At 42.0% G+C, this 13,784-nt stretch overlaps 1 protein-coding gene across 8 annotated transcripts in view; it reads right to left on the bottom strand.

Annotated features, from left to right (window-relative positions):
• The window catches only part of tna (tonalli), a 156,174-nt gene that overhangs the window by 30,069 nt on the left and 112,321 nt on the right, over positions 1-13,784 (bottom strand). For 5 of the 8 annotated variants that reach the window (XM_069312020.1, XM_069312014.1, XM_069312018.1 and 2 more), the window contains exons 3-5: positions 12,561-12,635; positions 10,682-10,759; positions 10,014-10,227 (exon numbers count right to left, since the gene is read on the bottom strand). In XM_069312020.1, coding sequence (XP_069168121.1) covers positions 10,014-10,227; positions 10,682-10,759; positions 12,561-12,635 — 367 coding nt within the window. The remainder of the gene's footprint in view (positions 1-10,013; positions 10,228-10,681; positions 10,760-12,560; positions 12,636-13,784) is intronic. The other 3 variants (XM_069312016.1, XM_069312017.1, XM_069312021.1) reach the window with 1 other exon arrangement.

Here is a 13,784-nt window from a genome sequence, read left to right as displayed (position 1 = left end):
ATATGGTCACCTTTACACGCCTAACGACAAACATTACAAAAAAAGCCCAAATATCGTACTTCATTGCGTAAAATAAATACAAAAAAAGAAAAAAAAGAGAATGTCCATTAAAACGATTGGACAGAACAAAAATGAAAGTAATATCAACACTTCATGGCTGTCCTTCCGAAAGCACATTGTGGTGTCAGGTTAGTCGGGTCGGTGACACTCCCGCCCTCAGTGCTCTGCTTCGCTTCCACACAAAAGCAAATAGCAGCCACATGCAAAATTCCAACTGTCCAAATCCACAGTTAAAATGGTTAAAATAAAGATTAACATCATGCAGATTAAGACTAAGCTTCGTAGAACGCTGCCGACTTAGGCCAAGCTTCCTAGATCACTGCCGACTTAGGCTAAGCTTTCTAGATCACTGCCGACTTAGGCCAAGCTTTCTTGATCACTACCGACTTAGGCTAAGCTTCCTAGATCACTGCCGACTTAGGCCAAGCTTTCTAGATCACTACCGACTTAGGCTAAGCTTCCTAGATCACTGCCGACTTAGGCTAAGCTTCCTAGGTCACTGCCGACTTAGGCTAAGCTTTCTAGATCATTGCCGACTTAGGCTAAGCTTTCTAGGTCATTGCCGACTTAGGCTAAGCTTCCTAGATCACTGCAGACTTAGGCTAAGCTTCCCTGCCCCTGACCGACCTAGGCTATCAGGCAGTAACTCACAGCTAAAAAAAAATATCTAGCCTACCAGGCCTCAGTTCTCACGGACTTCCACCAACCTTGGTAAAAAAGGAGGTAATTAATCTCAAGATGTTTTGTTGACCTGGTGAACGGTGCTCTGAGAGGGCAAGAGAAACGCCCAATTTTAAAGACATTTTAATAACGTATTTGTCATACCACGAGGCTATTAACGCTTTATTCTTGTCATGAAAAACACCGGATATATGCTAGGGAAAAAGTGAGGAAACAGGATGAACATCGCACAGCGTAAGATCAAATCCAAAAGTGGGACGAGGAAGGGGGGGGTTGTTTGCCCACTTTGTAGTGTTTAGCTGGTTAAACACGACAAGGTGTTTAGTCTAATTAAACATTAACTTAACCTATCCATGAACAGGGAGTAGACAATAGCACTAATTATGTGGTCGTTCCCAATCCATTCCCTTGAGCGGATGTCCTCCCCCGAGGACAGGTTGAACTGGCCATCGTGGCGCTGGAGGTGCGATAATCACAGGGTGTCAAGGACGGCTGGCGCCGCCCTAATCTATCCACCTGGACTCCGTCTACTCTCACCCTCCCCAAAATATGATGCATGTGAACGCTGACGACTGGCATCGTCCACCACTAACATCACGGACACGAAACTATATTAAATTAATTTAAAAAAAGTCTTCTCTCAACATTTCGCGACATACTAGGCTAATAAAGTAGGCTTTTCGTTTATACATTAAGTATCGAATCTTTTATTAATACCACTGAACGAATAGAGGCGATATTGTCCAAAACAATAAATACGTTGGATGCTCTTCTACAAATAAATTTATTTTGGTATTTTTTTATCTAGAATACACTGTAACAACACTAACATAATGCCTCTGTTCAGAATAAGGTTATAACCCAGAGAATACTCAAAAGTGTACAGATGATGGACATCCAGAACAATGGGGCCAAAAATCAAATCCTATACAAATAACATAGATACACTTTGTGGGTATTTGCTGTTTTGCCGATGATTTTGGACGATGATGATTTTGTAGCCTAGTGTCTCTCTCAGTTACTCCTGTGAGAAGTCATGGAGAGGCGCCGTGGAGGTGAAGGGCCGTGAAGGAGAGGGAAGAGGGGCCGTAGGGATGGGAGAGGGGCCGTAGGGATGGGAGAGGGGACGTGGGAAAGGGAGAGGGGCCGTAGGGATGGGAGAGGGGCCGTAGGGATGGGAGAGGGGCCGTAGGGATGGGAGAGGGGCCGTAGGGATGGGAGAGGGGCCGTAGGGATGGGAGAGGGGCCGTAGGGATGGGAGAGGGGCCGTAGGGATGGGAGAGGGGACGTGGGAAAGGGAGAGGGGGGCCGTAGAGAGAAGATAGAAAGGAAGTTGATGCAAAGCACATTCCTCGCGGCTGTGTCGCCTATTTTCTTCATTCAGCTTGTCATTCCTTACACATTAGAGATAATGCAGCTTAATAATTTTAAATCACTTGTCTGTTGTGCTGGAGGTCCGAAGCTCATGTAGACGAAACATGTTACTATAATTGATAATAATAAACCTTGTCTGTTGTTAATTGAATTTACATATAACAAGTGAGGAGGAGGGGAGGGTGTACTGAAGGAATCTTTTTTCGTGAACACAAACACCAATATAAACCTTCCACACATCAAACAGTGATGTTTACATAGCGTCGTAATGTAAATAAATGTATCAATGTTGATAAATGGTTATCAACATTGATAATCTTCGACCCCGTTAAACAGTATATAGCCTCTTCATAAACTGGAGTGTAGCAAAGTCTAGAATTAGTCATGCTAATCTGTCCTTGCATTAGTTGCGTAGATAATAGAAGTGAAGTGACTGTGTGCAGAGTGAGAGGAATGTTAAGCCAAACGAAGAGACTAGTTCAATTAACCCAACACTGCCAGTTTGCCTGTAACTTTCTGGCCAACGAAAGCGTGGTATATACGTTGTTCTTCCTGTTGAAGCTATGCCCGTTGTTCTTCCTGTTGAAGCTATGACCGTTGTTCTTCCTGTTGAAGCTATGCCCGTTGTTCTTCCTGTTGAAGCTATGACCGTTGTTCTTCCTGTTGAAGCTATGCCCGTTGTTCTTCCTGTTGAAGCTATGTCCGTTGTTCTTCCTGTTGAAGCTATGCCCGTTGTTCTTCCTGTTGAAGCTATGCCCGTTGTTCTTCCTGTTGAAGCTATGCCCGTTGTTCTTCCTGTTGAAGCTATGCCCGTTGTTCTTCCTGTTGAAGCTATGCCCGTTGTTCTTCCTGTTGAAGCTATGACCGTTGTTCTTCCTGTTGAAGCTATGCCCGTTGTTCTTCCTGTTGAAGCTATGCCCGTTGTTCTTCCTGTTGAAGCTATGCCCGTTGTTCTTCCTGTTGAAGCTATGCCCGTTGTTCTTCCTGTTGAAGCTATGACCGTTGTTCTTCCTGTTGAAGCTATGTCCGTTGTTCTTCCTGTTGAAGCTATGTCCGTTGTTCTTCCTGTTGAAGCTATGCCCGTTGTTCTTCCTGTTGAAGCTATGCCCGTTGTTCTTCCTGTTGAAGCTATGACCGTTGTTCTTCCTGTTGAAGCTATGTCCGTTGTTCTTCCTGTTGAAGCTATGCCCGTTGTTCTTCCTGTTGAAGCTATGCCCGTTGTTCTTCCTGTTGAAGCTATGACCGTTGTTCTTCCTGTTGAAGCTATGTCCGTTGTTCTTCCTGTTGAAGCTATGCCCGTTGTTCTTCCTGTTGAAGCTATGTCCGTTGTTCTTCCTGTTGAAGCTATGCCCGTTGTTCTTCCTGTTGAAGCTATGCCCGTTGTTCTTCCTGTTGAAGCTATGACCGTTGTTCCTCCTGTTGAAGCTATGTCCGTTGTTCTTCCTGTTGAAGCTATGCCCGTTGTTCTTCCTGTTGAAGCTATGCCCGTTGTTCTTCCTGTTGAAGCTATGTCCGTTGTTCTTCCTGTTGAAGCTATGCCCGTTGTTCTTCCTGTTGAAGCTATGACCGTTGTTCCTCCTGTTGAAGCTATGACCGTTGTTCTTCCTGTTGAAGCTATGACCGTTGTTCCTCCTGTTGAAGCTATGACCGTTGTTCCTCCTGTTGAAGCTATGTCCGTTGTTCTTCCTGTTCAAGCTATGACCGTTGTTCCTCCTGTTGAAGCTATGCCCGTTGTTCTTCCTGTTGAAGCTATGCCCGTTGTTCTTCCTGTTGAAGCTATGTCCGTTGTTCTTCCTGTTCAAGCTATGTCCTTACTCCAGTGTGCTTTATTTATTTTCCCTAAGTCGTGTATTGATATCAGATGTGTTTATTATACCTTTTTGAAAACATTTCGTGTTTGGAGCCTCATATAATAATGCCAGGGGGGGAGCATATAATAATGCCAGGGGGGGAGCATATAATAATGATAGGAGGAGCATATAATAATGATAGGGGGAGCATATAATAATGCCAGGGGGGAGCATATAATAATGCCAGGGGGAGCATATAATAATGCCAGGGGGAGCATATAATAATGCCAGGGGGGAGCATATAATAATGCCAGGGGGGAGCATATAATAATGCCAGGGGGAGCATGTAATAATGCCAGGGGGAGCATATAATAATGCCAGGGGGAGCATATAATAATGCCAGGGGGAGCATATAGTAATGCCAGGGGGAGCATATAATAATGCCAGGGGGGAGCATATAATAATGCCAGGGGGAGCATATAATAATGCCAGGGGGAGCATATAATAATGCCAGGGGGGAGCATATAATAATGCCAGGGGGGAGCATATAATAATGCCAGGGGGGAGCATATAATAATGCCAGGGGGGAGCATATAATAATGCCAGGGGGAGCATATAATAATGCCAGGGGGAGCATATAATAATGCCAGGGGGGAGCATATAATAATGCCAGGGGGGAGCATATAATAATGCCAGGGGGAGCGTGTACGAAGTTTAATGAAGTAAAAACGTCGTGTTTGGTCAATGCCATCCTGTCCTTGATTGAGCGCTCATTTGCCAACTTTTATTAACCTTATCTGGATCACGCGTTTCAGACCTCTCACTGGCAACGACTTCGATCACATACTATCTCAATACTACGCCTACAAAATTTAACCACGATCCTCCGCCACTTACTGTTAGTTGTTTCTTTTATGAAATATTAACAAAAATACAATTACACACACTCACAAGACATAAACTGCTAGACAATGGATAATTTGAGCATTGTATTTGCGATATGGTTGGGTGTAAGCCGCGGCCACAAGGCGGACGAGTGTTGGCGGATGGTAAACACTGAGGTGACATAACGGAGGTCCCGGACGTGACTCTCCAGCCCTGGATTTGACCGATTCTGAGTCCGATTGTTCATATTATGATGAATAATGTATGAGTTGGGAGAGTTACACGGTGAGTGAGAGTGAGTGATACGTGCGGGGGAGAGGCGGAGATGGGAGAGGGGGAGGCCCCTGGGGAGAGAGGGAGGAAGAGGGGTGGCGTCTAGTGAGGGAGGAAGAGTGGTAGCGTCTGGGGGAGTGGTGGCGTCTGGGGGAGGAGTAGTGGCGTCTGAGGGAGAAGTGGTGGCGTCAGGGGAGGGAGGAATAGCGGTGGCGTCTGGGAAGTGAGGGGAGGAAGAGGGGGTTTTCGGGGAGAGAGCAGAGCGCCCTGTGTTTATTGGCACTCGGAGGAAAGAGAGGGGGGGAGAAAAGATATAGATAGAGAGAGAGAGAGAAGGGGCCAGCTCAAGTCACAAGATCCGACATGTTAAAACACCGAGAAAACTAAACATATTTGGCTTCCACGTCTTGGGTGAGCAGCAGCAACACACACAAATCTTGGGAGCATCAAGCCGATGTACTGAGGTTATCTTGAGATGATTTCGGGGCTTTAGTGTCCCCGCGGCCCGGTCCTCGACCAGGCCTCCACCCCCAGGAAGCAGCCCGTGACAGCTGACTAACACCCAGGTACCTATTTTACTGCTAGGTAACAGGGGCATAGGGTGAAAGAAACTGCCCATTGTTTCTCGCCGGCGCCCGGGATCGAACCCGGGACCACAGTATCACAAGTCCAGTGTGCTGTCCGCTCGGCCGACCGGCTCCCTGTCGGTCGGCCGTTCTCCATATATCTCACATACACCCAAAACATGTTGCGTATTTTAAACAATAATTTGAATCTATAATGTATTCCTCCCGGGATATCTATTTCAGCAGCTAATCCTTTTGAAATAATAGTATCTATAGTAACTATCTGACGGAAAGCACCAATATGTAGTGATCGAATACCAGAAAGTTAACTTTTTCTACTTCAATTTTTATTTGGAACAAAAATAAAGGTAAAAAGCAAAATTAAACATCCATAGGCCTATATGTATTATATTAGGCCGAAGAGTGCATTAGGCCTAGGATTATTAGAAGGGGTTAGGGTCTATATTTAAGTTGCAGTTAAAAAAAAAGGGCTTAAAGTAATAAAAAGTAAAAAAAAAAAAGTAATACAAGTCAACTTTCTGGTGGTCCATCACTGCATATTAGTACTTTCTGGTGATCCATTACTGCATATTAGTACTTTCTGGTGGTCCATCACTGCATATTAGTACTTTCTGGTGGTCCATTACTGCATATTAGTACTTTCTGGTGGTCCATCACTACATATTGGTACTTTCTGGTGGTCCATCACTACATATTGGTACTTTCTGGTGATCCATTACTGCATATTGGTACTTTCTGGTGGTCCATCACTACATATTGGTACTTTCTGGTGATCCATCACTGCATATTGGTACTTTCTGGTGGTCCATCACTACATATTGGTACTTTCTGGTGATCCATTACTGCATATTAGTACTTTCTGGTGGTCCATCACTACATATTGGTACTTTCTGGTGGTCCATCACTACATATTGGTACTTTCTGGTGATCCATTACTGCATATTGGTACTTTCTGGTGGTCCATCACTACATATTGGTACTTTCTGGTGATCCATCACTGCATATTGGTACTTTCTGGTGGTCCATCACTACATATTGGTACTTTCTGGTGGTCCATCACTACATATTGGTACTTTCTGGTGGTCCATCACTACATATTGGTACTTTCTGGTGGTCCATCACTACATATTGGTACTTTCTGGTGGTCCATCACTACATATTGGTACTTTCTGGTGGTCCATCACTACATATTGGTACTTTCTGGTGGTCCATCACTACATATTGGTACTTTCTGGTGGTCCATCACTACATATTGGTACTTTCTGGTGGTCCATCACTACATATTGGTACTTTCTGGTGGTCCATCACTACATATTGGTACTTTCTGGTGGTCCATCACTACATATTGGTACTTTCTGATGGTCCATCACTACATATTGGTACTTTCTGGTGGTCCATCACTACATATTGGTACTTTCTGGTGGTCCATCACTGCATATTGGTACTTTCTGATGGTCCATCACTACATATTGGTACTTTCTGGTGGTCCATCACTACATATTGGTACTTTCTGGTGGTCCATCACTACATATTGGTACTTTCTGGTGGTCCATCACTACATATTGGTACTTTCTGGTGGACCATCACTACATATTGGTACTTTCTGGTGGTCCATCACTACATATTGGTACTTTCTGGTGGACCATCACTACATATTGGTACTTTCTGGTGATCCATCACTACATATTGGTACTTTCTGGTGATCCATCACTACATAATTTATTTATTTATTTATTTATTTATTTATTTATTTATATACAACAAGGTACATTGGGATTGTGAGGATACATAGCATAGTAATTACATTCTTGTAAAGCCACTAGTACGCGCAGCGTTTCGGGCAGTATTGGTACTTTCTGTTGGTCCATCACTACATATTGGTACTTTCTGTTGGTCCATCACTACATATTGGTACTTTCTGTTGGTCCATCACTACATATTGGTACTTTCTGTTGGTCCATCACTACATATTGGTACTTTCCGCCAAATAGGTACTGTAGGTACTATCATTTTAGTAGGTAGGATTGTATTTAAAAGGAAGAGAGAGGGAGGGGAAAGAAGCAGAGACGGGCTATAGAAAGGATCAGGGGGAAGGAAGAAACCATCAGGGAGAAAGCGCCAAGCCATTACGACTATATAGCACTTGGACAAAGTCAGGATAAGGATTTGTGATGAGACGGGTGAGGAAAGGAATGGTACCCAACCACTTGTGGACGGTAGGGGATAGATTGAACGCCGACCTGCATGAAGCGAGACCGTCGCTCTACCGTCCAGCAAGTGGTTAGGGGACAATAAGAGACAGAAGGGGAGAAATTAGGGAGACCGTAGTGGTCAATAGTTTGAATGGTGGGGAAATATTTCACACAAAATTACCCCATCCAATGTTGCAAGATCCCACTAACGGCAAGACATACATTATCCAGGGATAGTAAGTGCATCACCCCAGGGATAGTAAGTGTAAACACGCCATACAGGCTCGATATCAACGTCAAAGTACATATATATATATACAGGACCTTAATGGTGGCCGTCAATCACAAGGGACCACCCATCAATGTCTCTGTAATATCATTTTAAGTTTGTAATGGTGCAGACACTCGCTTGGGGGGGCAGGTACCCCCAGGCCAGGCTGCCAGGCGAGGGCCATGGAAATGGTCCACTTACAAGTAGTTATGGTAGGTTAGTTAACTCACCTAGCTGGGTTAGTTAGCTCACCTACTTGGGTTAGTTAGCTCACCTACTTGGGTTAGTTATAGCTCACCTACTTGGGTTAGTTATAGCTCACCTACCTGGGTTAGTTAGCTCACCTACCTGGGTTAGTTATAGCTCACCTACTTGGGTTAGTTAGCTCACCTACCTGGGTTAGTCGGGATTGATGGGGTTCTGGGAGTTGTTCTACTCCCCAAGCCCGGCCCGAGGCCAGGCTTGACTTGTGAGAGTTTGGTCCACCAGGCTGTTGCTTGGAGCGCCCCGCAGGACGGTTGGTCCGGCACTTCCTGAATAAAAGTATCTAGTTTTTTCTTGAAGATGTCCACGGTTGTTCCGGCAATATTTCTTATGCTCGCTGGAAGGATGTTGAACAACCGCGGACCTCTGATGTTCATACAGTGTTCTCTGATTGTGCCTATAGCACCTCTGTTCTTCACTGGTTCTATTCTGCATTTTCTTCCATATTGTTCACTCCAGTATGTTGTTATTTTACTGTGTAGATTAGGGACCTGGCCTTCCAGTATTTTCCATGTGTATATTATTTGGTATCTCTCTCGTCTCCTTTCTAGTGAGTACATTTGGAGAGCTTTGAGACGATCCCAATAATTTAGGTGTTTTATCTCGTCTATGCGTGCCGTATATGTTCTCTGTATTCCCTCTATTTCAGCAATCTCTCCTGCTCTGAAGGGGGAAGCGAGTACTGAGCAGTACTCAAGACGGGACAACACAAGTGATTTGAAGAGTACAACCATTGTGATGGGATCCCTGGATTTAAACGTTCTCGTAATCCATCCTATCATTTTTCTGGCTGACGCAATATTTGCTTGGTTATGCTCCCTAAACGTTAGGTCGTTAGACATCATTATTCCCAAATCCTTGACATACTGTTTTCCTACTATGGACACATTTGATTGTTTTTGTACTCTGTATTATGTTTAAGGTCCTCATTTTTACCGTACCTGAGTACCTGGAATTTATCACTGTTAAACATCATGTTATTTTCTTCTACCCAGTCGAAGACTTTGACTGTCCTTGTCACCCTCACCCATGTCGATACCTTTGTCATCCTCACCCATGTCGACACCTTTATCACCCTTGCCCATGTCGACACCCTTGTCACCCTTGCCCATATCGACACCCTTGTCACTACTAGATGAGTCACAATGGATTCCACCTGGTATGTTTACCTCCTTCCCTACGCGAATTCATTTAAGGAAAAAAAAAAAGTATTCTTCTCCCCAGGTCCGCCTTTTTCCCCCGCCAAGTGGGTAAGTTTCTCCCTAACTGCAGCTATCCTATTCTCCGAGTGGAACTTTCCTCCCCGCAAACTCCTTTTATTTCCCTGGATTCGCAGGGGATTTTTTTCCCCTTGTCACCTACCTTCCCCCCCAACCCTTCCCCCATGCTTGAGCTACTTCTACTGGGAGGATTCTTTCTTGTCTCAATAAACATACTTGAACTTGAACTAATAGGAGGGAGCACGGGGCCAGAGTGTGTTTGACCCAATGTTAATACTCTCGCCAGCCACCAGATGGCAGCATTTGGCATACTAGGGAATTTACCCTCAGGTTCCCCCATGACGGTGGGGAAGGATGAGAGCGCGAAATCGCGAAAACCAAAATGGAGAACGAGAAAAATCCAGAGCGCCACTCACCTGGCCGTTGTACTGGCCCTGCATCTCCGGTCTCTCCGGGCGGAGGGCGACGGCGGTGGCGGTGGCAGTGGCGGTGGCGGCGGCGACCATGGCGGCCGTGTTGAGGGCGTCTCCGGCACCATTGCCACCCATGGTGCCCGGCGCCCCCATGCCCCCGGGACCAACCATACCCGTGTTCCCTGACATGGCAGGACCCGGACTATTGGCGTAACCGCTGAGGGGCAAACAATCAAACCATTTGAGTTTTGTGGAAGATTATAATATTCGCGTCCAGTTACATGTCAATGACACGTCATGGACACACACATTATATATATATATATATATATATATATATATATATATATATATATATATATATATATATATATATATATATATATATATATATATATATATTCTCCTCTACGCCTTAAATTAAAATTACCCATACATATGACATGTTTATTTTTATTTATTTACAAAAGATGGTTAAGAAAGTATATAAACCAAATTGAGGGCAGAGAGAGAGAGAGAGAGAGAGAGAGAGAGAGAGAGAGAGAGAGAGAGAGAGAGAGAGAGAGAGAGAGAGAGAGAGAGAGAGAGAGAGAGAGAGAGAGAGAGAGAGAGAGAGAGACAGACAGACAGACAGAGACTTAATTTAAGGCATCAAACTTGAAGCGGCCTACCCGTTAGAGCTGCAATGGTCTTCAAATGGTTTTTGTTCAGCTTTACATTGACTTGAGTCGCCCTGTGCGCCCCACCACCTTCAGAAAACACCAGAAATTAGAATGAGTCTTTGCTACGAAAAACAAACTATGAATATCATACGATTTTTATAATATTATAATTGAGAACCCGTGCATGATATGGTATTTAGGTTGGACTCTTGATAAGCTCCTTGAGAAAATTACATTAATCTTCCAGATGGAGTCATAATTTACTCACAACAATGGGCTTTAGATGGGGGGGGGGGGGAACTGTGAATAAATGAAATTATAAGATTTTTATATAAAAAATGGTATGAACTTATTAAAATAAAAACCCGATAATCTCTTGAACATGAAATGAGTTCTCAATATGAAGCCTTATTTATAAATGACTAAATATTTATATAGAGCAACAAATATATATATTCTCTTATGCAAAATAATAAGTATGACAATTTCGTCTACTCGAAAACTACTGCTTGAGAGGTATGACAACAGTTTAGAGAGACAAGGGTTAGTAATATATATATATATATATATAATATGTATATATATATATGTATATATATATATATATATATATATGTACAATCTCATGCAATACAGATTTTATGGAGGTTTATATCTGACTTAATTCTCATCGGAAGAATCCTTAATGGTATCATGTTATATTTTTTATGGGAAACTAGAAATAACCACATTAAGAGTCATTCTTCAGCAAGGTGACTGGCATGACAAATTACTCTTGCATGAACAGATGAGCAGACTGACATGGTGAAATCAACAGTCTGATTCTGACAGAAAACCATCAATATTTGATAGAAAAGAAAGGAATATTTGAATGGAATATTCAGAGCAAAAAAAAAATACACCATAATGCATATTTGATTTATAAAATAATGACTAACTGACATTAAAGAATGATTTTTTTTAAGGAAAAGTGTGGACTATACTCGGCACGCTAATCTGTGTTCCTTTGATAAGATAAAGAACTTGGCAGTGTTCCATCAACAAATTACACACTTACAATGAACCTGTAACAGGATGACACATGTAAATATGTCATCTAGGATACGGCCAACATCCCCAAACAATGCTATAGCAATGCTATATCCCCAAACAATTAGCGACACGATGCTAACATTGATGCCTAACTCTGCTTCGCAAATCATCAATTGCCTCCTTCACCAGAGGCGGACCAACAACCTTTCGTACTTAAGTTCCAGAATAACTTATCAAGCATTTCAGACATGAAGCTAAATAGGAGGAAAGTCTTAACTTAACATCATGCAGCGGGAAATCTCAAAGCAATATCTTCAAGCAGTTAATGGACGTTTTAGCCTGACAAGATTACACTACAATAAGACTAGCTAGGCTACGAGGTACTAGGCTAGGTAAGACTGGACAATGTTAAGGCTGTTTACGATAGATTAAGACCCGCTAGGCTAGGTTAAGAATGTCTAGGCTAGGTTAAGATTGTCTAGGCTAGGTTAAGAGTCGCTAAGCTAGGTTAAAATTTTCTACGCTAGGTTAAGACTGGCTAAACTAGGTTAAAACACGCTAGATTAAGAGTCGCTAGGCTAGGTTAAGAGTCGTTAGGCTAGGTTAAGAGTCGCTAGGCTAGGCATATACTCTAGACTTAAGCAGATTAAAAAGTCCAATGCTAAAACGTCCAGAGTTGAACATATGTACATTATTCACTACACATTCTCGCCTTACTCTCAAACCAGCCATTCACACAAAATAAAACAAAAGAGTTTATACATAAGAGATCATTTGTTATATTATTTTAAATTACACTTTCAATTTTTAATTTAGGTCAAATCAACAGGGATTGGACAACAGGGGAGCCCCCTACCCGGTCTTGTAGAAATCCTCATACGCATTTTGAGAGCCATTATATGGATTTGCGTCAGGCTCCGTTCCCCACAATCTTTGTCAGAGTAGAAGAAAAAAAGTAAAAACAGAATTAGTTAACTAAGAAAATATTTACAAATCAGTGTTTTAAAATCAAATTAAAAACAAAACAAAATATGAAGCTTTGAAACTTAATTTTAGTTTTTAAAACAATAAATTAGCTTCAACAATTGACTCAACACAATAAATTAAGTTCCCAAAGTCAAATTAACACGTAAACAAAAGAGTAATCACACAGTAAATTAACAAAAACTAACATGCCAAGATCCAGTTGGAAATTCAACACCAAACCCAAGCCAGCGTCAGAAGGACGAACAATTTTTTGTTTATCAAGACATAACTGGAACGTTATCTTCAAACCACAAATAATAATAAATACCGGTAATATATATATATATATATATATATATATATATATATATATATATATATATATATATATATATATATATATATATATGTCGTACCTAGTAGCCAGAACTCACTTCTCAGCCTACTATTCAAGGCCCGATTTGCCTAATAAGCCAAGTTTTCCTGAATTAATATATTTACTATAATTTTTTTCTTATGAAATGATAAAGCAACCATTTTCTCTATGTATGAGGTCAATTTTTTTTTATTGGAGTTAAAATTAACGTAGATATGTGCCCGAACCTAACCAACCCTACCTAACCTAACCTAACCTATATTTATAGGTAAGGTTAGGTTAGGTAGCCAAATAAAGCTAGGTTAGGTTAGGTTAGGTAGGTTAGGTAGACGAAAAAACATTAATTCATGAAAACTTGGCTTATTAGGCAAATCGGGCCTTGAATAGTAGGCTGAGAAGTGCGTTCTGGCTATTAGGTACGACATATATATATATATATATACACACGTTTGCGAATTCTCATTATGACTTGGCCAAACTAGCCTAGTACTCTAGGCAATCGTTACAAACCGGTATGACGAACAATTAAAATACTACTTCTAATATAACAAAAATTACATAACAATTAACAAACACAAATAGAGGTAATAACAGTCGAATTAAACCCAATCGTAAGAATATATCACATATTAAACAAGAAACTTTTTTTTTCAAGAGAGAAAATGGGATGATCTTTGGGACAAATTATTGTTCATTAATTATAGAAAACGAGGCCTGTGCAGGGGAAACTGATATAAA

This window comes from Procambarus clarkii, chromosome 71, assembly GCF_040958095.1.
Source record: "Procambarus clarkii isolate CNS0578487 chromosome 71, FALCON_Pclarkii_2.0, whole genome shotgun sequence".
Classification (NCBI taxonomy): Eukaryota; Metazoa; Arthropoda; class Malacostraca; order Decapoda; family Cambaridae; genus Procambarus; species Procambarus clarkii.
The sequence above is the reverse complement of the archived record's forward strand: the minus strand, read 5'-3'. Positions and strand labels throughout refer to the sequence as shown.